Source organism: Vidua macroura, chromosome 6 (genome assembly GCF_024509145.1).
Source record: "Vidua macroura isolate BioBank_ID:100142 chromosome 6, ASM2450914v1, whole genome shotgun sequence".
NCBI classification, from domain to species: Eukaryota; Metazoa; Chordata; class Aves; order Passeriformes; family Viduidae; genus Vidua; species Vidua macroura.
The window spans coordinates 33080095-33105100 of NC_071576.1; the positions used below are offsets into that span (position 1 = coordinate 33080095).

The 25006-nt window shown below is 40.6% G+C and overlaps 1 protein-coding gene across 1 annotated transcript in view; it reads right to left on the minus strand.

The window, feature by feature from the left end:
• Positions 1 to 25006, minus strand: part of PLEKHH1 (pleckstrin homology, MyTH4 and FERM domain containing H1) — a 45243-nt gene that overhangs the window by 10248 nt on the left and 9989 nt on the right. Inside the window, exons 4-21 of the mRNA XM_053979239.1 lie at positions 22962 to 23045; positions 21320 to 21401; positions 17626 to 18635; positions 15225 to 15303; positions 14558 to 14646; positions 13900 to 14050; positions 12707 to 12846; positions 11921 to 12031; positions 11270 to 11356; positions 10130 to 10291; positions 9087 to 9167; positions 8001 to 8180; positions 7761 to 7869; positions 6767 to 6879; positions 5907 to 6083; positions 4986 to 5083; positions 2282 to 2459; positions 1714 to 1869 (exon numbers count right to left, since the gene is read on the minus strand). Coding sequence (XP_053835214.1) covers positions 1714 to 1869; positions 2282 to 2459; positions 4986 to 5083; positions 5907 to 6083; positions 6767 to 6879; positions 7761 to 7869; positions 8001 to 8180; positions 9087 to 9167; positions 10130 to 10291; positions 11270 to 11356; positions 11921 to 12031; positions 12707 to 12846; positions 13900 to 14050; positions 14558 to 14646; positions 15225 to 15303; positions 17626 to 18635; positions 21320 to 21401; positions 22962 to 23045 — 3087 coding nt within the window. The remainder of the gene's footprint in view (positions 1 to 1713; positions 1870 to 2281; positions 2460 to 4985; positions 5084 to 5906; positions 6084 to 6766; positions 6880 to 7760; positions 7870 to 8000; positions 8181 to 9086; positions 9168 to 10129; positions 10292 to 11269; positions 11357 to 11920; positions 12032 to 12706; positions 12847 to 13899; positions 14051 to 14557; positions 14647 to 15224; positions 15304 to 17625; positions 18636 to 21319; positions 21402 to 22961; positions 23046 to 25006) is intronic.

Genomic DNA, 25006 nt, shown 5'->3' on the forward strand with positions numbered 1-25006 from the left:
TAATCAGATCTCTAAACCTCTCTTAAGCTGCTGAGATTTACTGGTTATTATTTACTTGCCAAGGCAAAGTGATGCCTTTGATTGTCCAAGCTGATACCTCATCTCTCCAGATGGTCCAACTACCAGCAAAGCTCCAGATTATCTGATCTATATCAGGCCATGAAAACAAACTATATCATTTGGCACTGTCTGTGGTAGTTTCCTTTCAAACCATCTATTACAAAGTTATTTGGTATCTTCTCACCCTGTTGCTTATTGTGAAATTTTACACTGTGTAAAATTGATTGTTTAAGTTCCCTATAGTTATCAGGACCTCTTCAAAGTTGTCACTACAACTATTCCTCCATTGGGTCTCATTCATGGCAGCCAGCCTGCTCAATTAAGGCAGTCATTCAGCTGCAGTGTGGGTAAAAATCTCCATATGAAAGTCACAGGTGCTAACACTTTATCTGCTTTCTTTTTCCCTTGATCTGAGGCCCAACACTCTTTCTTGAAGTGAAGCCATACTCAGTAGAGCTTTCTCCTCTAAGTACCCTTATCAACAATGAAAGCCTGAGTTATCTGGAGATAGCAAGGAGATACTTCATAATCCAACACATGGAATTTATACAGACATGCCAAAAGATTCACAGTCTAACATAAATTTGTCTCAATTAGGAGTGTCACATTTGATGTCACTTGTGATATCTGATCATGCTGGCTAGCTCAGTCATGTTTCAATTTTGTAGTCAAGACAAATTAAACTTTAATATGTGCTAAAATCTGAGTTAGATGTTTTAAAAATTGAGCAATTTATCACCTACAAAAATAGATATTTCTATTAAGAATTATATCAGATTAGGTTAGCTAATTATAGAATCATAGAATAATTTCATTTGAAAAAGACTTTTAAGATCATTAAACCTAATCATCAAGCCAGCACTGCCAAATCTACCACTAAACCATGTCCCCAAGTGACACATCTACAGGTCTTTTAAATACCACCGGGGCAGTGACTCCACCACTTCCCTGGGCAGCCTGTTCCAGTGCTTGAGAAACTCTTTCAGCAAAGTAATTTTGCCTAATAGGCAATCTAAACCTCCCCTGGAGCAACTCTGGGGACTCTGCTTCCTCTTGTCCTGTCATTTGTTACTTGGGAGAAGAAACCATCTCCCACCTGGCTACAGCCTCATTTCAGGCAGTTGTAGAGAGCAATAAGGTCCCCCTGAGTCTCCTTTTCTCCAGGCTAAAGAACCTCAGTTCCTTCAGCTGCTCCTCATCAGACTTACTCTCCAGAGCTTCACCAGCTTTGCTGCCCTTCTCTGGACCTGCTCCAGCACCTCAATGTCTTTCTTATTGTGAGGGGCCTAAAACCAGTGCTGAGTACAGGGAGACAGTCACCCTGGCCCTGCTGGCCACACTGATACAGGCCAGGATGTCATTGGCCTTCTTGGCCACCTGGGCACTCTGCCGGATCATGTTCAGATGGCTGTTGACCAAGACCCTCAGGTTCTCTTCGTCTGAGCAGCTTTCTATCCACTATTCCCTCAGCCTGTAGGGCTGCATGGGGTTGTTGTGACCCAAGTGCAGGAATTAGTATCTCATCTGTGAATATTAATCTAGATAGACAATATCCAAGCTTATTTGATCTTAATTTATTAAGAGAGATTTATTAACCATTTAGTAGTCCTTCAAAAATGTACACTAAAGTTAGCAGAGGAGAAAAATAAATACCTTCATATTGCCGGGCAAACAATGTTCCAAATTCCTACCAGAAGGATCATCTGTGAACAGAGAAAATCCCATATGGGACGGCTTCCTCATTCCTGTTTCCTGGTTCAGTCTCTGGATGAATTCATCAACGGTTGAGGAACCATCAAAACCTACAACCTGCAATGAAAGAGAACTTAACTGAGGATACAAGAATTGTGACTACTGATGGATATCACAACTAATGAAGGTCGTTTCCTAGGGATTAGCATCTCAGGATTAACTGCCAGCTCCAGTGACAACACTTGTTTATTGTCTCCCTTCATATCACATTCTCTCCCATATTGAGACACTTCCAACATCTCCCCCTTTTTCTCAGCTACCCTTTCTTCCTAAGATCTGTAGAGCTAGAGGTAAATTCCTTTCACTTTCTTGGGAAATCAGCTAAAACAGCAAGGAGGAGAAGCAGTGTTTATCACCCAATATGCATACTGGAGATATGTATAAATACCATGGTGCCACCCACCCACATGAAGGAGGCAGGTTATGGTACAGTCTAGTGCCCAGCAGAAAGGCAGCTGTGGTGGCTCACCTGGTACGTCCCATTCATGAAGTGCACTGGGATGCTGAAGGGGAGGGAGTGGTGGTAGGGATTTCTCAGCAGGATGGACACGATCTCCATCCGGGAGGGCTTGGCTTCCCGCTCTCCAGCCTGCACTGTGCGGTCTACTGATCTCTGGCAGTAGATGGCATACTTGCCTATCTCACTCCTAGGCAAAGAGGGGGAGAGAACCACAAACATGCTCCAAGTGCCATGTCCTCTTCAATTTCCCATGCCACAACAAGTCATTCTTCCCTTGGGCTTTTGCTCAAGCAAAGATATGTCTCTATGCAGATCCACTGTTCATCTCAACAGACTAACAGCTCAAGTGAAAAGCTACAACACAAACCTGAGCTTCAAGGACCTGTAAAATGAAGGCAGACAATTGACTCTCCAGGAAACACAAGAGTATTCCCTGCTTCTATGTGGACTGGACACATGCCCTCTTCTGTATCCTGTTGCCATCATAGTATCTGCAAAGTCAATATCAATTCACCCTCAAACTTGCTGTCATGCCAGTGGAACTTAGTTACTATCGTGTCAAATCCTGGTAAATAGAGTTGTATAATCTTGTGAGATTACAAGCTGTGTTTATTAATTTACATGGCTGTACAAATAGTAAGTTTCCATTAACCCTATCTGCCAACCAAGAGACTTGACAGAGATTCCAAGCAAGCTTAGATTTGTTGACAGTTCAATAAGGATAGGGATAGTTACTAAGATGATCAGTTTACTGTCTACTGAAGAGAGTGCTCCATTGAAAAGCATCAAAAAGATGTGTCTCTAAAATCAAGCAGGAACGGTCAACTGCACCTTGCACAAAAATGTTAAGAATGTATATACTCAGTAAGTTCTGAAATTGAAGGATTTACATGGATTTATAACTGCTATCACTTTCCAGGGTAAAATAATTCCACTCAAGATGCCTTCAGGAGCTCAGGACATAATTAAATCTCCAGTTAAATCCCTGCAAGCAACATGGAAGTCAGGAGTTCTGGCTTTTCACTGTAGCAATATATTTCTCACCTCCCCAGTAATGAGCTTGGACAATATTCAGATAGAATAATCTTGCTTCATCAAGAAGCTGTTATGTCTGGTTTCCAGATGCTCCTAAGCCCTGTGACTTCTCATTTGGACTTCTCACTCTGCCCCACTTTTCTTCCTCTCTTGGAGGAAGAATGCTGAGATCACCTTTCATAAAAAACAATACCTAGAATTAAGATCTATAATTCTTCTAATAAAGATCTTTTAATACCTAGAATAGATCTAGACCATAGGCATTATGCAGCGTAAACATTCTAGTGTCTTACTTGCTGTGTGAAACAGGGAAAGTATATCCAATTAACTGGTCAAGAAACGGCTGTTTCTACTCCATCCAAAGAGAGGTAAGTATTCCTAGAGCTAGGGAGAAGGAGCCATGCTAAATCCCATTTAGCAACTGCTCCAAATCTAAGCTAAACTACAGGTGAACATAGGTCCATTTTAATGTAATTTCTGGGTTTTTTTTCTAACCCTATTAATTGTTTCATAGCTGGATCATATAAATAAATTTCCTCTTTGTTTCTGCTTGGCGTATATTTGTTCACAAAAGTGCTTTTGGGCAGACCATCTGCATAGTAGAGCTTGAAGCTGATGTAATAAATCAGTTTCACACAGCCCAGCAAATCCTTATGAAATTCAACAGTCTCCAACACTAGAGCAGCTCCACTAATGAGTTGAATGGACCCATCTAGGAGCTGGTAATGCACAAGTTTGAAGAGATGGTTCCTAGTACTAGACAAAAGATCCCTAACATGTTGTCTTAGCAAATAGAGAGAGAACCTGAACACTGTGGAGTGCCCAATACCTGTATTTTTGCTTTTGAGAAGAAATAGCAAATGTGAGGCAACAGTTAAGAAAATAAAATACTTGATAGGAGTACACTTTTCCTTTGCAATGCCAGGAGACTTTTACCTTGAGTTCAATGACAGATTTAGGCTTATTAATTGAATATGAATATTTGTTTGAAAGGATTTTTTACTTTTACTCTTTTACTTTTGTCTTAACAACAGTGTATTTTTGCAACAGACAACTAGACATCTCTAGCTGTGATCTCCCCACTAAGGACACAGTGAGATACACTGAAGACCAGATCACCATGGAAACAAAGAAAGAGCACAGCATGAACAGTGGAGAACAACTTCTTGCTGTTACCATAGCTACACACCAAAGAGGAAAGAGAAAACAGTACTAGCATATGTTTCAGGTTTGTTCATCTCTCCTAACTTTTTATGGTTCCCTGAGATGTTTTATGCCTCACTTTTGTTCTGGCACTTTGCCTGCTAACCTGACAGTAGAATGTAATCCCCTACAATTTGAGTAATTCATTCCAAGTAATTACTTTAGTCTGTCTTTCTGTCAATAAAATAAAGTAGCTGCATAAGCAAAAAACTTCCCAACTCTCCAGTAGCTCCATTTATATCTACAAAACATTCTTTTGCTAGTATAGGTCACTCAGTTTTGTGAACTAGCTTCATCTAAATGACAAATTAATGTGAATGGTTGAAGTGGCACAGCTTTATACTACTGGGAACCTTCTGTCCTCCCTCTCAATATGTATTTGCAGGTGTGTGTTCCAGAATTGCTCCCCTCTTTCTCTGCAGTGGGTGCAAGAGGCAGTCAGCTGAGCAGAATGAAATGCTGTTGCAGTCCTTACCTGGGGTCTGCATGTCGCTGCAAGTGCTGTTTGATGTACCAGAGGAAGTGATGTTGAGGCAGGAATAGCGGAGCACATAAAGCCAGGAGCTGCCAGCACTGTGAATGCAAAACTGGACATCACTCTTGTTCTGTACTTCTTACCTGTTGCCTTTCACAGAATACTACAGCCAAAATGATGGACAGTGACTAGTACTTTTTGAAGTGACTCTTTCTGGATGTGTAGTTCAAGATGTTTCAGAGGCAGTAATGATCAGACTGCTCTTCAGTATCTCAATATGGACTCTGAGAAGACTTCTATGTGATTGGCTACTTCTGAACATTTTGGCTTCCAAAAATTTTAGTGTAACTACAACTGAGTCAACAATTAAGACTTAAATTAATACTATATAACAGAAAATCATAACTAAAAAAGCACTGGGAAATTTTATTTCAAATTAGATCCGTTATTATTCAACCTGATTTTAATGTCTCATTTGAGCTAGGAATATTGTAATCGCATATGTACATTCATGCTGTAACTTAATAATTTTATTTACTCAACAATTACAGTGCAAGATTCAGATTTCATGTTAAATAGTAATATTCACGACTTGTATGCTGTTAATTATCTAAAATGCAAAACAAAATTAATACCATGTGACAGTTATAGCAAGACAATAGAAGCTATGAACTTTGATTCTGAATATGGTCTGAATAGACTATTTGCAAGTAATAAACAGTTACATTTAAACTAACATTTCTTTTTCAAGTAGTTATATTCTTAGTGTTCTTCTTTGCAGATCAGTGCTGAGCTTCTTTTTCCCCCAGCACACCTTTAGCATAAGCTATTTTAGGAGAGCCAGTCTGATAGCTACTAATTAAAAACATGGGATTAAATGGAAAGTTTTTGCAGACTGGCACTAAGTAAAGAGGAACTGACCTGAATGACTGAGTGGTTCTGGGGCTGTCGGCAGCTGGTCTGTTTAACAAGCTGACAGTAAATTTCATTCTGCAGCTCAGTATGTGTCAAGCACACCTGCAGGGCTGTCTGGGCAAGTGACACATGGTAATCAATAGAGGACGCCTCCACAGGAACGTTGATGAACAGCTGACAGGACTGAAAGGGTAGAAGTTAGTCAATGCCACAAATATAGCAACTTTTCTCTGGTACTTTCCAGGCCAGGTTCACCAGATGTGTTTATTAACTTACAGACAGTTAATAAATAACCTTGAGAGGAGGGAAGAGAGTCAATACTTAATTCCTATTCCTCCTTCCTTAGTTATGGCAACCAGAAAATTTACTCAACCTCCCCCGGTCTAAGGAACTTACAAGTCAGCAAAAGAATTGAGGGGAAAATGTGCTTCCTGACTTCCATGCCTGTGTTTTACCTTGTTCACACTGTCCAGTCTCATTCCTGATCTTATACTTGGAGAGTGCAAAAATGAAATCTCCAGCAGCTTCACCACTGGTCTTACTGAGACAACTGAGTTTGCCAGGGAATTGTTTCTGTTTCCTTCAATCCAACTATTGGAGAGGAAAAAGGAAGACAAAGCTAACTTTGAAGCATAAAGTCTGTGGGGAGGATTACTCCTAAGCCCAGATTCTGCACAAGAAAAGTTAAACCTCCAAAGAATGAATGACATTTAAAATCCAACAGCTCTCTTGAAACTAAATGAACCAGCAGGCCTGTCTAAAGCAACCCATAGTGAGAGTAAATGTTGTACAACATGACCAAACAATATTACTGCCCCAACAACAGAGAAAAGTAAGTGAAAACCATGCAATATCCCTTTAAATACCTTAAAAAGTTTCAGGGCTTCAGTCTGTAGAGCCTCTGATGGCAGAGTAGTGAGGGATGTGTGCAACCCATCTTTACTGTAGCACAACATAGGATGCTTCCACAGAGGAGAATCTGAGGTAGCAGATGGGCAAAAACATGCAGTGTCAGAAACAGAGAGAGAGAACAGTATCCATGTTGACAAGGAGCCTTCCTGAGATGGCAAAGCACCCGAGGAAGCAGCACTGCACTAGGCCACATTATCTTTGGTGACACTTCACTGATTTCAGCAAAGCCCACCATGGATAAGGAGTCACCAGCAGCATTAGTCATCAGCAGAAAGAAGTATTGGCATCCTCAGTCCTGCTATATCAGAGCTTCTCATCAGCTGGATTCTGGTGAGAAGCTGCTCAGGTGTGTGCTCAAACCAGAGACACAAACCCTGCCAGGGCAACTGCCTGCAATGGGGGTCTTTATTAGTGCAAGTCACTATTCAACAGGAAGCAAGGTTCACGTATGGGTCCAGAATATGTGAGAGTACAAGAAAAGAGTTTTAAATATGAATGCAGATGTTAATATATATTTGAGAACATCTTGCATAAACATAAATGCATGAGCAGGTATCAAAGATGAGGATGGATGTATGTGTAAAGGTTTGTATGTGCAGACAGAGAAACAGATGGGAGGGCATGCGTGTTTGAGTGTGTTTAAAGAAAAGTGTGTTTGTATGGTCAAGATTTCCTGGAAAGAAACATCAAGACCAACAAAGAAAGGAAAAAATTAAAGCACCAGTTCTTTATTTTAACTTGAATTACTGTAACAGACATTTCACAGGCTTTGATAAATGATGTGACAATGTGATGGACTTGTCTGAGAACAAGGGGAGAAGGACACTATACCATATGATGTACTACTGAGAAATCCCCTTCCCTCACCTTTGACTGCATTAAGCTGGGAATTGAAATTATTCTTCCTTATGCTTTGCTACCATGGAAGAGATTGTGGTGCTTACTTACTAGGGTCTCCCTCTGCATCCAATAGTTTTCCAATGAGTTGTTCATAAGACGTGCCCACTGTGGCATTACTGCTACCAGCTGCAACAGTCAGATGGTACAGCCAGGTGTTCTAGGCATAAGGATGAGAACAGAAGGAGTCAATTCAGACCTGTTTTCTACAAACAGGTTAAGCCTGTATGGCCCGTTTGCTCATTGTTATCAAAAGACTCTTGCTCTCCAAAATAAGACTGCTTTTTATACCTTCTCCTGTTTGGTGCGGATAAGTAAATATGTGGGACTCTGGTCCTGTGGGTGAATCACCAGTGTACAGTGGGATGAGAGAAGTCCTCCACCAGTAGTTTCATAATCTTCATCAGAGTCACAGGAACGGTCTACTTCTTCCACCTTGGACTCACGCAGAGGCAGATGCCCTAAAGGACACTATGAAGAGCAGAAGCACATTAGATAAATGTAACTCATCTCCCAGTATGTACCAAGAACACTAGGAAAGAAAAGCCAAGTAAAAATGCTGACAGTTCTGTAAAATGGAAGGAATAAATAATTCAATGTTTAGCTAATGTAATCTTGTACTTCTAGAGAATCTCTTTTTTCATAAAGTACTTAAAAAGTGTATCACTACTTTTATTTTTCTTGGGAGAGCATCTACAGGTCAGAATGAGACAATGCAAATAAAAGATTTTTTTCCCCAAAAGATACTGCTTTCTTCCCATTACACTTGAGGGTCAGTTGCTTAGTATCTTGAGCCACTGTTTTCTGATTTCGGTCAGACTTTCTGCTTGCTACTGGAAAAGAAATACGTTGAAAATTTCATAAGCAGTTAGATTCAGACAAAAGAGAGGATGTCTGCTGTGCTAACTCTGGAGGTTAATCCAAAATATGAGTCACAGTATTTTTAGATATTCTAAAACTTGGGGTTTGACATCACCAAGACAGAGTAATGGACTATTGGGCAAGGTGTCCAGAAATGGAAGCACATTACACTGATTACCTCCCTCTTCCCAGAATGTTGATGCTATCTGTTTTCATGATGGCAACGTGGGATCTATCAGCTGCTGTACAGAAGTCTGCTCAGAAGGCTACACAAGACTAAATGCAGCAAGTGAGGAACAAGATATAGATCTGAGAAAGAGCAATCACTTGCCTTTTAAGTCTGCTGTCATTTAAGTTTAAAAAAATAAAATCAGGGAAATAGTGATTCTCTTTGTGGAACAGGTGCTGTTGGAGGAGAAGTACAACCAAGAGAGAGACCTGAGACACAGAAGCAGTAAAGAAAACTTCATAAGAAATGGGAAAGGAGGGTCCAGGAATAAAAGGAGAAGGAATTACCTTATCTTCATGATTTCGATAGTAGTAGAAAGTTTTTCCAATCAGTGCGCACCAGACCAGCTTAGAGTGACCATGCTTGACCTGTAAGAAGGACAAACACGTCCATGTTTTTATTATCAGCAGTATTGCTAGAATTACTTTCTAGGACTTCAAATTTTAATTCAACTCTCCCTTAATACTTTGCATATATTTTTTGTTTTATGCTAATATAAGCTCCTCTCAAAACATACATTGCACCCCTTCCAAAAACAGGCAAGTACATCCCACCCAAGAACATGGAACATGGGTGCTTATGAGAATGGGTCTAAGATTTTGTGATGTGTTTTACTCATTCATAATAACTTATAATTTCTGTATACTGAAATACCAGTATACAGAAATATATACCAGGTCATAAGGATGACCTTTTAAAGATTATAAAAACAAATTAGTTCATCTCAGCAAGAAAAGACCAGTCAACCTGGTCTAGACAGCTGTTTCCTACTGCAGATGAATAGCTTTCAGATGCAGGTTGTCTTTAGCCTTAGAACCTGACAAGAATTACCTTAAAATATTCACAGTAACTTGCAATGTCAAACTAATCTATGGAAATTATATAAAGAATAAGAATTTCCTGCCACTGTACTAATGTACCTACAGTCTATTATGACAGAACTAAGTGCTAACCTAGAACCATACAAGCCATTTTTTAAACTCTCCTGTATCACCAAGTTAAAGATCAATTAAATGTGACATTCAACAACATTGATTTTTTCTACTATGACATGCTGTGAATTCTGCTGAAGAAAAGCATACATAAGCTAGATATTTGTTATTATTTACTACTTGCCAGTCAGTTCCTTTCAGTACCCGTTTGTCCCATCCCTTATCACTTATATAAATGTTTTACTCTGACATACAGAAATATACAGCCACTTTTCCTTCTTTCCCTACTCTTACAGAGAGTATTAAAATACTAATTTTTTGCTCACATTTGCTGTGCAAACCAAGAAGCTAGTACACTGTCAATTCTGAGCTAAACAAAGTATGAAATATTATTTTACCTTGGTGAGCCAGCCTTTCACAGTAGGTTTAGCATCACTGTGAGGAACACCAACAGGACCGCTCACTTGTACTCTCAGGATACTCTGTAGGACATGAATCCATTCCTCCAGGATGTTGGGAGAGTCTGCTGTCAGGAAGTACGTTCTCTTTTCTGTCACAAGCTGGAAGGAAAAGGAGTGACAAAGTACATAGCTGCACACCCAAAAATCTTTTCTTTAGTTGCTGAGTTTCTTTATTTCATAAAGACTTTTTTTTTGGTTATTCAGGGAAGATTTTTTTGAGGGTAAGAAAAAAGGTGCTAAGCCTCAAAGCCCAAATGAAAAAACAAAACTCAGATGAATCAAATTCTCATAAGTTTTCTTGTTGTTTCTGTTGGATACTGTGGCTTTGTGTCCTCTCTCATCCTTTCTTGTTTCTCAGTGCTACTGCTAGTTTTTAGTTTTAAAGGTGACTACATAAATGTGGGGTTTTGCTGCCTTCACTTTGTATTCCATTTTGCCTTCATTACACTGTGACTGAGGGGAAAGATGCTATAAATCTAATAGTATTAGGCCTTAGTGACTTCAGTTCCATAAGGGCAGAGGGTAGCTCACAAGCTAGGCCATGTACCTTTCAAAGTATGAAAGAAACTTTAATGCTGCCTTTCTAATTAAGTCAATGATTTAAGAGTGAACCCAGTGATGGGCTAACTTCTCATACTTTAGAAGTCAAATTCTAAAAGGAATCAACTATTCAGATGTTTTTTTAGATCCTCCAGGCACGTAAAGTCAGGCTTGAGATCTTGTGAGAGAAGTCTCTTAGAAAGATCCTAGGTACTAGCTGATTTTAATTGTTGTAAGAATCATTTTCCCCCACAGATTTCAAGCTCTAACTCCTGCAAAAACAGGAAGGCATTATGGTGCAAAACAGGACAAAAATAAATACAAGTTTCTTTCAGTTTCAAAAGGGTGTATTTGGGTTACAATTTAGCTCTTTCCTCATCATTAATTAGACTGACTGCCTGTTTTGTGCCAGGAAACAAAGACCAAGTAAAATTAGCTCATATCAATTGAGACACACAGTACCATTCAGTCTGAATTAAGTGCTGCCTCACCCAGCTGCTGAGTGTATGGTTATGTGCAGCATAAAAAAGCAGCTACCTGGAATGTTTGGGACCCTTCACCCCTGACAATTTGGCATGAAGAGTTCAGCTCCAGCTGCCCTTGTGGTTTGCGGATAACATCACTCTGAGGAAAGAAAAGCAAACAATTTTTTCAGTAGGAAACCTGTGATGGGTCTTAGATTACTTAAATACAGCATAATATGCACGTGCAGGTTGGAGTTTGCATTCGTGAGCTGGAAAGGACAGCCTAAGGCTGCCAGGTGAAATATGAGACTGTGTGATCCCATTGCAAAAGTCTCCTCAATAGTGGCAGACAATATAACAAGAGCAGTACTAATAAATGCTGTCTTATGGAGTTCAAATTAGACATTATGATTAATAAAACAAAAGCAAGCCCAAACAAACAACAAACCAAACCCTTTCTAAGTGGGAAGGCAGTACAACACACAATAGGTACCAAGATGGTGGCTGAATTTCCACCTTCAGAAGTTTTCAAAATTCAGCTAGACACTTGTTAAGTGACAAGTTTATTAATAATAACTTTGTTCTTCATTTGATGTATACAGTGAATCTTTCTAATGTTTGTGATGCTTTTCAAAACAGTGACATGTCTAACCGAAAGTGCTTTTTCAGTATATTAAATTTCTCTGTGCCTCTAGAGGGGAGGAAATGTATCCCAGTGACTTACCGGGGACTTGTAGTACATGATTTGTCTGTTTCTGAGAACAAACCATCGTCTTTTCCACGTCTTCACCTGGCTACCCATTTTCAGCAAGTAACCTGATTTCTCTATGGGTTCCTGGAAGACAGAGGAAAGGGGAGAGGAGGTCATCTTGTATGGAGATTCAATGGTGACAATCTTGCACCTCTCAAAATACAAATGAAAGTGTGCTGAAATCAAGCCCAGCTATTTGCTGCATCTCCCAGAATTTTCTGCTTTGTTTAGTAGCAGCCCTCAAAGATCATTTCACTGATTGTTTGATGCACTGTAAACTTATTTCTCTTCCTACCAAGGCACGGATTTTCCAAATAAAAGTGAAGGCTGTCTCTATGCCATGATTAGACTCCTGTTCCTTGTCTGTTTGATCTCTCATATTGAAGAGTACAGATTTTAATGCTGCCTGTTTTGAGGTTTCTTTCCTTCCTCCTTCCTTCCTCTGAATTTCCAAATTTATTTTGTCCCAAAAGTGTAAGGCCATCATTAAAGTAGACTACAACTACAGGAAATCAATATAGGTCATCAACCCTTGATGCTTATACTTTTACCTAACCACATAAAGAAATTGCACTTTCTTCTGAAGCACCAGATGTGTCTTTTGATACCAATCAGCTGGACCAATAGCCCAGTCTGTTAGAGCTTCACTTTGCAGGGAGATTACTCAATATCCTGTAGTTATACTATTCTCTTTGAAGGCCAAGGCTCTGTTTACACCTCTTTGCAAGTGTAACACAGTAGTTACAGAGCAAGTCTTACAGAGCCGATTCCACCATCGGTGGAATAGGAAGATGTTCGCTGTAGCTTGTGTTCTGGCTCTGAATAGTCACCATCCAAGGAGTAGGCATCAGGAGGGATGGCATAGTCACTCTCGGAGCTCAGCGAGGACACAGATACACCTGTTCAAAATAAAGGAAGGAATGAAAATCATGGCTAGACAAAAGCATGCTGTGAATATTGTACACTCCAAAAATGTTTCAGCATTCACCATTAAGGTTTTTTTTTTGGTTCAAGAAGGACAAATCAGATCAGACTTGGGAAACTCAAACTGCACTAACATGACTTCTGAGGCCTCTTTTTATTTCCCTAGGAAGACAAGTAGTAAAAAGTGAGCTTTGGATACTGACAGTGAAATAAATTTATTGGTGAATAAAACCAAAAAATATTAAAATATATACTAAAAAAATCAACAAACTTGTCATCTGAAGGAGAAACAGCTTGTTTTCATCTGGGCACATCCATTATAAAGCCTCAACCCCCTCTGATTTCAGCTAAAGAAAAGGCTTCTTCACTAGCAATAGGACTTGGCTTTCTGTGAATCTTTTACCACGAATTAATGGCAATGCACAGGCACATCTGCCAATGCATCACAACAGAAGTTAAGACTAAATGCAACTCTATTTTAGAGATAACCAACAAAATTTGGTTGTCTCTAAAATAGAGTTGTATTTCACGCTGTCTCTTTGGTAACAAAAATTCCATTAACTTCCATTCCAGTTTAGCCCTCCCAGCAGGCAAGAAAAATAGTCCTAATCAGGATTCAAAATAACTGACAGCTCTCAAAGATAGGTGAGATGTACTTACTGGTCAAGAAATTACCAGTCAATGACAAAGACAAAAAAGCATTTTCTGTACTGTGTCAGTACTAGCTTGGTTCCAAGAAGAAGCCACAGCAAAGGTATGGATGACTGGATATGTGATGAATTTGGGAGGGCAATCCTTCCCACAATCTTAGTTTAGCAATTGCCTAAATGGGACTCTATCAGCAGTAAAAATAATCTACAAGAGCAGATTTCTACTGTTTCTATTGTTGATGTCTGCACACGTTCTGGGAGAATTCCTTGTAAGCAACACCCTGGCTGAGCATTTGCCTGTCACTGATGATGCTGCTCAGGACATCTTGGCTCTGATGACAGAGTTCATCCTGCCCAGTAGTGATACTCCCACTTTACCTCTCTTCATGGCCCGAGGGCTGCCTGGCATGCTAGCTTTCCTGTTCTCACATCCAGCAGTAGAAGTCCTGGAGCTGGCATGGGAGCCACAGTCATCATCAGAGCCTGAAGACTCATCTAAGAAAGGCACATTGCTGATCTGTGTGGCTTTCTGGAAAACAGACCTGAATGGTTAACATGTGAGAGAAGAGTTTCCTCAGGACAACCCCTCCTCAATCAAGAGACAGAGCAACCCATGCCCTTCATTTCCACACTGCCTTGCCCACTTCTGCCCCAGGGCTCCTCAGTTCCTCCCCTGCTAGTCTGAGAACTTCCAAGCTGGACTCTCTAGTCTGATCTGTTTGGGTCTCCTCTGGTTACACCCTCCTACTCTTCCACAAGCCTTATGTTCCATTTCATTCCTTAGACTACACCCACTGTCACATCAAGGTTTCATAGTGCACACTGCAACTTCCTGGACCAAAACTTGTTGCAGTGTTCTGTGTTCTTAAATATATTTAACATTTGCTACTCTTTCTGCATTCTTTTGATGTCCAGTACTTCCTGACATTCTCTAATCTTCTTTCCTTCACTGCACAGTTCCATCCTGTTTTGTCTCAAATTACTAGCAGCTCTGGACCATGCTTTCCACAACAGGAAAAGTGAGGTAACTCCTTACCCCCTTCAGCGTAGTGTAGACTGGCACTGTGACATTTCTGTAGATGAGATAGGTAAATGGCCCAGAAGTTGAACACGAGAAATTGGAAACTGGGGAAATTCAGAGAGAAAGCAAGGGAGCAAATAATACAAACTGGTGAAAAGGAGGACGTTTTAATGGATAAGCACATGGAGAACTGCCATCCTGGACAGTCCGGCTTCAGAAAGGCCAGGAGATGCATTATTAATTCCATATAATTCCCAGAGAGAGCTGCAATGTTCCCTCCATTTAGCCTGTAAGACACTTTACCCACCCAGTGCTCCCCATGGTACAATGGCAATCTGGTGTACCCTGTACAAACAGAAAAAAAGCCCTAACAGGCAAAGGTATGGGTGAATCAGAAGAGTAAAACAGGCCACAGACATGCAGAGGTAGAAGACTAGCTGCAAAACTGATGGAGGAGATAATGGAATCCCTGAAGATGTCCCTGAATGTAGAGGCACAAACAGCCCAGCACCAACCAACCCCAAAATCAGATATTGCCCTCCTCCCTTCCTTCATCGAGGCTATCTATGAGTCAAATTTACTTTGAAAACAGGCAAGGAAATAAAGAAATGTGAACAGCCAGAAGCTCAGGTCCCACACTGTCACCAAGTCCCTTTAAGGATGGATCTAGTCCAGAACTTACAGCAGCTGGAAGTATCATTCACCATGGCCACTTCAGACAGTCTCATGCCAGACTTGGCCACAGCATAGATTCGGCTCTCCTGGAACAATAATATCATGAACAACAGTGATCAGGCAAAAATTTAATTCTTACCAACAGAAATGCCCATGCCACAGAATCACACCACAGTCACACCTTTGGGCAGAAGGGAGGGGCTCTCTAACAAAGATAGCTGAATTCCACCATATGTTGTGTGAATGACCATTAATGGAAGCATGTTACTGTGTGCAAATTCCCAGCTACAGAGGTGACATCCACACACTGGAACACCTACACACAATTATCAATAAATTACTGTATCACAACTTGGAAAGAGATGTTTTTTTTCCAAATTATAAACAATGCATTAAAATGAATTAAGAACAGCCCTATAGCAGAACCATTAATTGAGTCATCAGCTGCAAAGGATGCCCATTCCATAATAAGGGAATGAAAGAAATGCCTGGAATGATCTCAATAAGCCTTTGTCTCAGTTACAACAACATACAGAGCTTTCAGTTCAAAGGATCTCAAAGTGAACTGATAAAAATTCCAGAGGGGGAACCCAACTCTGTATCTAGATGCAGAGTTGACTAAGACATCACCTAGTGTCAAATGGATAAACCCCAAAGCTAGGAAACCTCTTGGTGATCCTTAAAGCATACAAGTTCACTATGAAATAACACACATAATACATATACATGAAAGCACCTAAGATTGCAAAGTCAAGTACACCAAAAAATTTATAAGACATAAGAATTAACAATGAGTGCTTGACTTTGCAGTGCCCATGCCTTTAAAAAAGCAAATGAAAACTGAATTGTCTCTTTTGATACTACATAAATTTCTACCAGGTTTGTCAGTGTGGCCTGTTTAGGAACCTGGTTGATGGAGTCCCTTGGGAGTCAGTCCTGATGGACAAAGAATCCAGCAAGACTGAACATTCTTCAAGAAGGAAAGCTTTAAGGTGCAGGAGCAGGTCATCCCCATGTGTTGAAAGATGAGACAATGAGGAAGACCAGCCTGTCTGATTAGAGAGCTTTGGCTAAACTCAAAGTTTGTAATCTTTGGATGAAGGGACAGGTGACTCAGGAGGGCTACAAACACACCATGAAGTTATGCAGGCAAAAGATTAGGAGAACCAAAGCCCAACTAGACCTTCACCTGGCTACTGCAGTAAAAGACAAGAAAAGACTTCTATAAATAAATGAGAAACAAAAAGAGAATCTCCATCCTTTATTGGATATGAATGGGAAACAGTGACAAAGGATGAGGAAAAGCCAGAGGTACTCAATGCCTTCTTTGTTCAGTCTGATGGTAAAACCAGCTGTTCTCCAAGCAGCCAGCCCTCTGATCTGGAAGACATGGATGGGGAGCAGAATGAAGCCCCTATAAGCCAAGGGGAGATGCCACCTGCTTTGCCACCTAGACACACACAGGTCTGCAGGGCCAGGTGGGATCCACCCAAGGGTCCTGAGGGAGCTGTCGGAAGAGCTCACTGAGCCACTGCCCATCAGTTACCTGCAGCCCTGGTCACCCGGGGAGGTCCCAGGTGACGGGAACCTGGCAAACGTGGCACCATCTACCAGGGCCAGAGGAGGACCTGGGAACTACAGGCCTGTCACCCTGACCTTGGTGCTGGGGAAGCTCATGGAGCAGACTATCCTGAGCACCATCACGCAACACATGCAGGACAGCCAGGGGACCAGGCCCACACAGCATGGGTTTGTGAAAGGCAGGTCCTGCTTGACCAACCTGATCTCTTTCTATGACAAGTGACCTGCTCAGTGGATGAGTAGAAGGCTGCTTTTTCCATCCTAAACAATTCTAGGACTAACAAACAATTCATCTATCTGACTCACAAGTAACTGTAAGAAAAAACAACAGGACATGTATATTCACTTTACCAAAGGTTTTCACAAAATTTTCCTAACAGCAGGAGAATACCATGAGATAGGAATGCTGAGATCTAATCCATGTATCTATTCTAGTATCCATAGCTTCTTCTCCATTTAGAGCTATCTGGTCTGGTCCACTGCATTTATGATTAATTTTTCTATCTTAAACACATGACAACAGAACTAAGGATTAACTTTTGATGACCCATATAATGATAAACCACAATGCAGTACATTTTGACTTGCATTTTTATTCCTATGATTCTTATGTACTGTTTTTTCCAATGGATCTTTTTCCCTTTATAAAGATAAATAAAAGAAAAAAATTGTCAATGGAACCAGCACACCCCATGATGTGGAACTGTCTGACTTGGTGGCTCAGGAATGTAACCTGTGATACCCTTGAGACCAAGAAGTGTTGTAGCCTAACTACTGGGCACAAAGATAAGCAGCACTTCTCATATTGTTGTCCATGCATTTCTTACCCATGATGGGAATCGGTGCAGCGGTGGTGTGGGAGGTTTACATCCCGGGTCAAGTGTGCCAGACTCAGATCTCACAGCTTCTCTTTGCTCTGCAGGTAAGTGGTACATTCCCTCACACGTTCCAGCTTCTCCCCTCAGCAGGCCACATTCTGTTTCCATCTTCTCCATTACTCCATCATCATCAATGTCTGTCTCCTCCACATGCCCACAGCCAACTGGAGGGTCTGTTATGGGCTGGAAAGTGCTAGTCTCGAAGTGCATTACACGATGGAAAGAATTAGCCCCTGACTGTGGTTGGCTGTGATGTCTCTTGGCTAGCTGGATACTGTCTCTTGGTGTATTGGGTGTTCGTATTTTTGGAAATGTCATACTACTCCCAAAGCTGCACTCCCTCCCTGGAAAGAAGGAATGTGCTGTAACAGTTGATGTTGACACAATCAGAGGTGGCTCAGCAGTTTGGAGATGGCCCTCAAGCATGCTCATTATTTCTGCTGAGGAAGAGGAGTCCAGCTGGTGGGAATGGAATCTAGCACTCAGATCATCAGAGAAGCGGGTGCTATCCAAACCCACTTGTTGCAACGTGCTCAAAGTGCTACAGTTTCCTTCCAAAGATGACTGGAAGGTCAAAGCCTCAAGAATTCTTGTGGTCTCAGCTGGAGGGTCCAGTGATACGGGACCAGAGCACCCTAAACCGTGTTCAGAACTTAGAGTTGGAAATACATTTTTCTCTGTGGAGAGATTCCAGCTTGATTGGTCAGATATGAGCTTCAGCATGCTCTGAGAAAGCAGAGATTTATCCTCTCCATTCTCAGTAAAGGTGTCATTGGCAAGGACTATGTTTGCTGAAGAGAGGACATGTTTGGAAGGTCCTGTCTGACACACCTCTCTGAAACCAGGTGAAAGGAGCACAGATTTCTTCTCTGTCTTCTCAGCAAAAGAGGCCTGTGATGCCTGGGGCTTCAGGGAATCACAGCTCCAAAGAGACTCAAAGGGAGGAATGCTGGTTATATCTACAAGGAAGGAGAACATATGGTTAAGGCATTCAAACACTTTGATGTCTTCAGTGTTGCTTCCTGATGTACATTCAGTTGTATTTCAATAGCATCCTGGCCTGTTTAGGACTATACAGAACAGAAGTTTATAGTTTAGGACTATACAGAACAGATGGCTGGGCACAGTTGTAACTATAGTACTGTACATTTATAATTGGGAATAGTTCAGAAGATATGAATAGGAAATGATTAATCACTGTTTCTGACAAAAGTGAAATTAAGGGGCTCCTAATGAAATTAGGCAGCACATCTGAAATTTACTAAAGGAAGGTTTTTTTTTCCCAGACGAAAAAGCAAACACAACGCTGCAGACAGGCCAGAAAAACTAATGTATCAGTAGTACAGGAGTTCTGGCCAAGGAACTTCCTAAACTACTGACAGCAGAAGCTGGAAGTGTATATGGAAAGAAGGACAGCTTTACTTGCATTATTTTGTATGGTCCTTCCTGGAATGTGATCAGCCAACCAGGAGATGGGATACTGGCCTAGGCAAGCTTTCAGTCTAATGCAATATAGGAGTTTTTATTCTTATCTATATATTATGCCTCCTCTCTTGAAAAATGAGAAGGAAGTGCACCTATCCACACAACACTTTGTCAAACACATCAAAGTGACCAGAACACTGCTTAGCATAGGTTTTGCCTTTAGTGGACCTACAGTGATTTAACTCATCAAATAATCTGGTATGATTTCATGCATTCCCAGGGGCTAGATGGGGCTTCCAGTAAAGATATGGAGACCTTCTTAAATATCACAGCAACTGGGGAGTTTACTCACTTTTCAAGAATTTCCCTAGAGCTTTTTGTTATCCTTTTGTGATATATGACCCACATAGTGCTTTATGTCATGAAGTTCTATAATAGTTACTTATACGGTTTTGCTGTAAAATCTTCCCTTTTTTAGTTCTTTCCCTGCCCTTTCAGTTGCTATGTTAGAGGATGACATAAAAGATAGATACTAGATTACCCGATTGTCCTTTCTACTTAGTACTTACACTTTACATGTATACTTTCTTCCTTACCATAATTATTAAAGATAATCTCAGTTCTACAATTTCCACCAAACAGCAGCTTTAGAATATAAGAAAGTGGGGGTAAAACTTGGAATGGCAGAGGATGTTTGATTGACCTTGGCATTTATATTTATTTCAGCCTGACTGAAAAAGAACCAAATTATTAGGTGCTTTGGAAATTGCAAAATATGGGCAAGCGTGACTCTGCACAGCTATTGCTGAAAATGCTGCCTGAACATCAAATTCTATGGGTATTGCTCAACCACCCGTGGGATTTACAAGGAAATAGAAACAAAATGAAGACACAAAGTTACAGAGGGAAGAGCAAACAGAAGAATAAATTACTGTTGACAGCTGAGAGGATGAAACCAGCTCTTGGAAACAGCTGAGAAAAAGACAATCATGAGAGCATGACCTTGGCACTTAATCCACAAGGAACTGAATGTTAGCAAAGCTAACACATAACAATGGCACACACAAATCCTGGCATATATTTTATCCTGACACTAAGGTAAATCATTAGTGAAGACTGAAAAGACACCATTCATTTTAAATATTACTGGTATTTCTGCAGCTTCCTAGATGTGACAGGAGATTAAGAAGAAGCTGTTACTATTAGCACAGCAAGAAAGAAGAGATTTGTCTCTCTGCAGAGGCCTATGACTTCAGCCTGGCAAACTGATACTAGTGAGGGATAAGAGGAGAGAGCAGTGCTGTTTACTGCCCAGAGAGCTGGGATCCAGGGCACACTTAATACCAGACTATTAACGCAGCTTACCAGGCATTTGCTTTTTGTGAACAGTCAGAGCCAGAGGGGATGAGAGAAACCCAGTCATAAAGCATTTCACTAGAAATGTGGTGGGATTTAGAAGGAATTTTGCCCTATTCCCTTGCTGTGGCGTAATAGGATTGCCAGAAAGACTTCTGCAGGAAAGAAATGTCCCCTCCCTGCATGCCTAGTGAAGTTCTGGAAACTAGCTCATCTTACTGTGACCAAACCAAGCTCATTAAAAAATAAAAATTAAAAAAAAGTAAGAGATAGTTTCTTTTTCAAAGTATATTACAACAAAAGTTGCTGAATTCAAGCCTGGAGACCAAAGTTTTCCATCCAGTGACCAAAGAACTGCAAAAACCCAAAATACCACACGGAGCTTTCTCCAACCCAACCTGGTGGCACAGAGGAACCCAGCTCCCAAAGGTAGACCAAAGAGCTGCTGCCTTGGCTCATTCAGTTACTCAGCTCACATGCCAGCAGAGGTTCTGTGGGGATGAGAATTCACACATGGAGATACACTGAAATACATCAGTGAATGGAGAGTTCTATTAGTATTTCAATGAATGCTTCCAACTCAGGAGCTTAGTGGCTTATTTTAATGGCAAATGCAGATTCTAACAAAAAAAAAAAAAAAAAAAAGTCTACACTGAATTGTTGGTGGGAAAAAAAATTAAGAGTTAAGGCAGGTAAGCATGGTATTCCTGTCTTAAAAATGGACCCGACTATGGAACAGAGCAATTCTACTGCCTGCTGTCACAAGTTTTAATTTCTGACAAACTTAAGAATACAACCCAAGAATGCCGACTTCCACTCTTGTGGTGGTTACTAGGCTACAGTGCCAGCTGAACACATTTACCTTGCGATGTATCCTGAAGAGCTTCAATTTGCTCCATCAGTCTCTGATTACAGTTTTTCAGGTGGTAATTTTCTAGCTCAAGCTATAAAAGAAGAATAATAAAAAAAGAAACATAATGCAAAATTGTGAGCACATGTGATCCACTACACAGAACATGCCTTCATCTTTATTACTTTCAAGTTTCTTAACAAGGGAAAAAAAAAGGTGAGTCTACCAGTCACCTTGAATCCTTTCAATCAGCAACATCACTAGACAACCTACTCAAAATATTTTGCTGTGCTTTCTCAAACAGCAAAATATTCTCTATATGAACTATTGGCACTTCTCAAATACATCTTTAAATTTACTTCCCTGCTATGGCTTATCATTTACTCCTGTTGCAGAAATAACACCCATGAAAGAGAGAATTGAAAGAACATTACCCAGAAGGAGCGTTTGTTCTATCTCACCCTGAATGTAGTAACAGAAGATTCCATGGATCCAGAGGACCAAAGAAAAAAGCAAAACCCAAACCAACCTTAAGGGTGCATTTACATTTCCAATTAGGGCATGAGAGATTCTTTGCAAATTTGCCTTATGCCTTTACTTGAAGAGTCTCAGCATCCATTTTTAAACACAGCAATGGTACACCCAGACAGATTTTCCTCTTGAAGGAATCACCTGTGATTCTGGTGCTGTCTCGAGTAACCCATTGGCAACACAGATGCCAAGCTCTCCAACTGGCAGTGATCCACTTGTGCATGCTATGCACCTGGAATCAGCATCTGGCAAAACTTCATTTACAGTAAAGACACAGTGTGAGTGTATGGTCCTGGATTCATAGCAGGTCACACCAAATTAAACCCTCTGCTTCTTCCTTTGTGCTGCACCAGTCAGTAACCTAAATGCACCTTAAGTTATCTCACACAGGGAAGAGAAGCAGCACAGCAGTTCAGTGGATTATCTAGGCAATCTAATGACATTACAAAGTCACATCATAACATAAGCAGTGCCCACAAAGAATGCCTCTCCCAACTCCAATAAATTCCCTTTCTGTCATAAACTTGGAAATACATGTTTTTAACTTGGAATAAAAGACCAGGCTGCCCACCCCCAGCTCAAAATTACTACTCCATCTTTAAAACTGCATGCTTACCCACTGCTGTCTTTGTTTTTCTAGAGGATAGGACCAGATAGAGGCATAAATCCACAGGATGGATAGAACAGAGAGGTTAGAGACGAAAAATACTGGGAAATAGGAAAACAGCATTAGTCAGAGATGGTAAATTATAGAAGAGCAAAGGACATGTTTGTGTAACAGGTGTTATGTCAGAAAGGAACAGAAACTGCATCCAGAGGAAAGAAGGAGAGGTAAAAGAAAGCTAGGTGAAAGCCACTTGTGACTAGTCAATCTTCAGAAACTGCTTTTGGGCACTGGTGACTTTACAGTAATTTATAGTTTGCTCAATAAAGTAAATAGCCCTTGGTAAAAGTGATGACCCCAGCCATACAACTGAGTATGTGCAGGGACAAACAAGCAGAGTGCCCCTGTGGCAGACTGACTGTCCCCAGACTGTCAGGATTGTCCTACATAGGAACCCCCTGGCAGTGCAGCCACTGTACTTATATGCCTTGAAAACCTGTCAGAAAACCAGAGACTTACCTCCCTGAGCTTAAATGTTACCCACTCTTTGATCTTGGCAGCTTTCTCTTGAACAATTTTGGCTTCCTCAGTCCTCAGCTGTTTCTGTGCCAAAAAACCAAAACCAAAATTCAATGCATTAGTAGAGTACAACTAAATGTTCTCAGTGAGTTACTGCATCAGGAGTGACTGAAACACAAAAGCTCCCTTTCCAGACGTAAGATATAAGACTGCTACTTGGATACCATTTTTCAGCTGGCCTCTGAAAAAAATCAAGTTCTAATTTGTCTTACATGGTTCCTAGAGTTAAATCCAGAGGCTTGTTTCAAAAGTTTGTTGTGGAATAGCAAAATCCAGGTCAGGTAACAACCGTACCACAGTTTGAGTAGAGTCTGCAACTTTTACTGTTTCAGATGGTTTTGCAATGTTGCTGTTTGCTGTTGAGCATCTGTAGTGTTCCCCCAGCCTACACACACATTTTTGCCAAAGCTAATAAGAATTAAGCAGTGCCTATAACTGATTCATAACATATCAACCATTCCAAGCAAAAGGGATTCAGTTGCAGTAAGCATTAAGTGTAGAGCAGAATTTTTCAAGGTGCATAAGATGCAAATACCAACAACATATTTAACACACACACACAATATTCTCATTGAGAAAGTAAATTTTTTTTAAAAAAAAAGCTCCACAACCTGACCTTGAAAAACATCAAGATCTGCTAGGAGAATTTGAGGATTTCAGATGCTATAAGTGGTTCTATGTTTACATATCCATTAGAACAGGGTCTAGTCCACACAAAGGTGTTATGGCAATACTGTCGATTTGCACAATGACCATTGTTCCTCCAAGTAGCTGCTTGGGTAATATTGCTACATCATTTTTGCAGCTGTGTTTTCTCAGCTGTGTTTTTAACTTTTCTGGAAATTTCCTTTGAAAGATGCTGAATTAACACTATGATCATCTGAAGCTTCTGTTTTGTCTTCTGTGTGGCTTCATCAGAAGCAACATCACTGAAAACTCTCCTATTTACATAATGATTTAAACAACTGCAAGAAAAAATCAGTTCCAGGAGCAACAGAGGGAAGAAGAGAGGAGGACAATATGCTGCAAGGTACATCAGCCCTGGTTTCTCCAATTAGGGGCAAAGATAATGCCTTCTGGTAGCAGTTGGTGGTTTCCCTGTTCTATTGTTTTTTTCTGAAGTTAAAAAAATACCAGTAATTATAATTATAAAAAAAAAAAATCAGTCCTTCCCCCCAGTTTAAATTTTTCACACTGATAAATAGACTCCACAAAATTCCCCACATTTTCACATCACTTTTAATCACCATATGCTATTTATTACTACAACTGCACATTTAAGGGCTCTTATTCAAGTATGTTTGCTGACTTTAAAATAGGCCCTAGCAACATTACAGGCAGCTATAACATTTGTAGTTGAGCAAAATGAAATAAAAGTAATCAAATCAGATGCTTCAAGAAGAAGATTTATTTATTTTATATGACTCTGTGTGCTCCTAATCATCAAGTCTCAACCTCTGCAGGAATTAGAATACTAGATGTGCCTACAGGTCTGAAATTATCTGGCACATATAGTAGGTCTACCATCTCTGAATGTCCATCACATGGGAGCTGGCTTTGAATCCCTAATGACCTGGACTTGTCCTAGAACACGGTCCAAGAGGTCAAAGATTCAGATTAGTACACCATATGGTGAAGTGCAATGTCAAGACTTTATTTAGGGTTCTAAAGCAGAACAGTGACACGATGACAGCATTGTCACCACACGCAGTAAGCCCTGGCTCTAAGCAGAACCAATTCACTCAGGCACAGCAGCCATAGATGCAGTTATTGTGCTTTAAGTTCCAAAAGCAATTAGAGATTCTTTGTGTCCCACACTATTGTGTGGCCCAGACATGATCTCAGTGTTCTCTTAATGATGCTCTGAACTCCATGGCTCTTCCGATCCTAGTGAAAACAAACAGGATGCCTTACAGGGACCCTTAGTAACCTTCTATCCCTGCCACCATCTCATCCCATTCTGAAATTAAACCAGTGACTCTGAT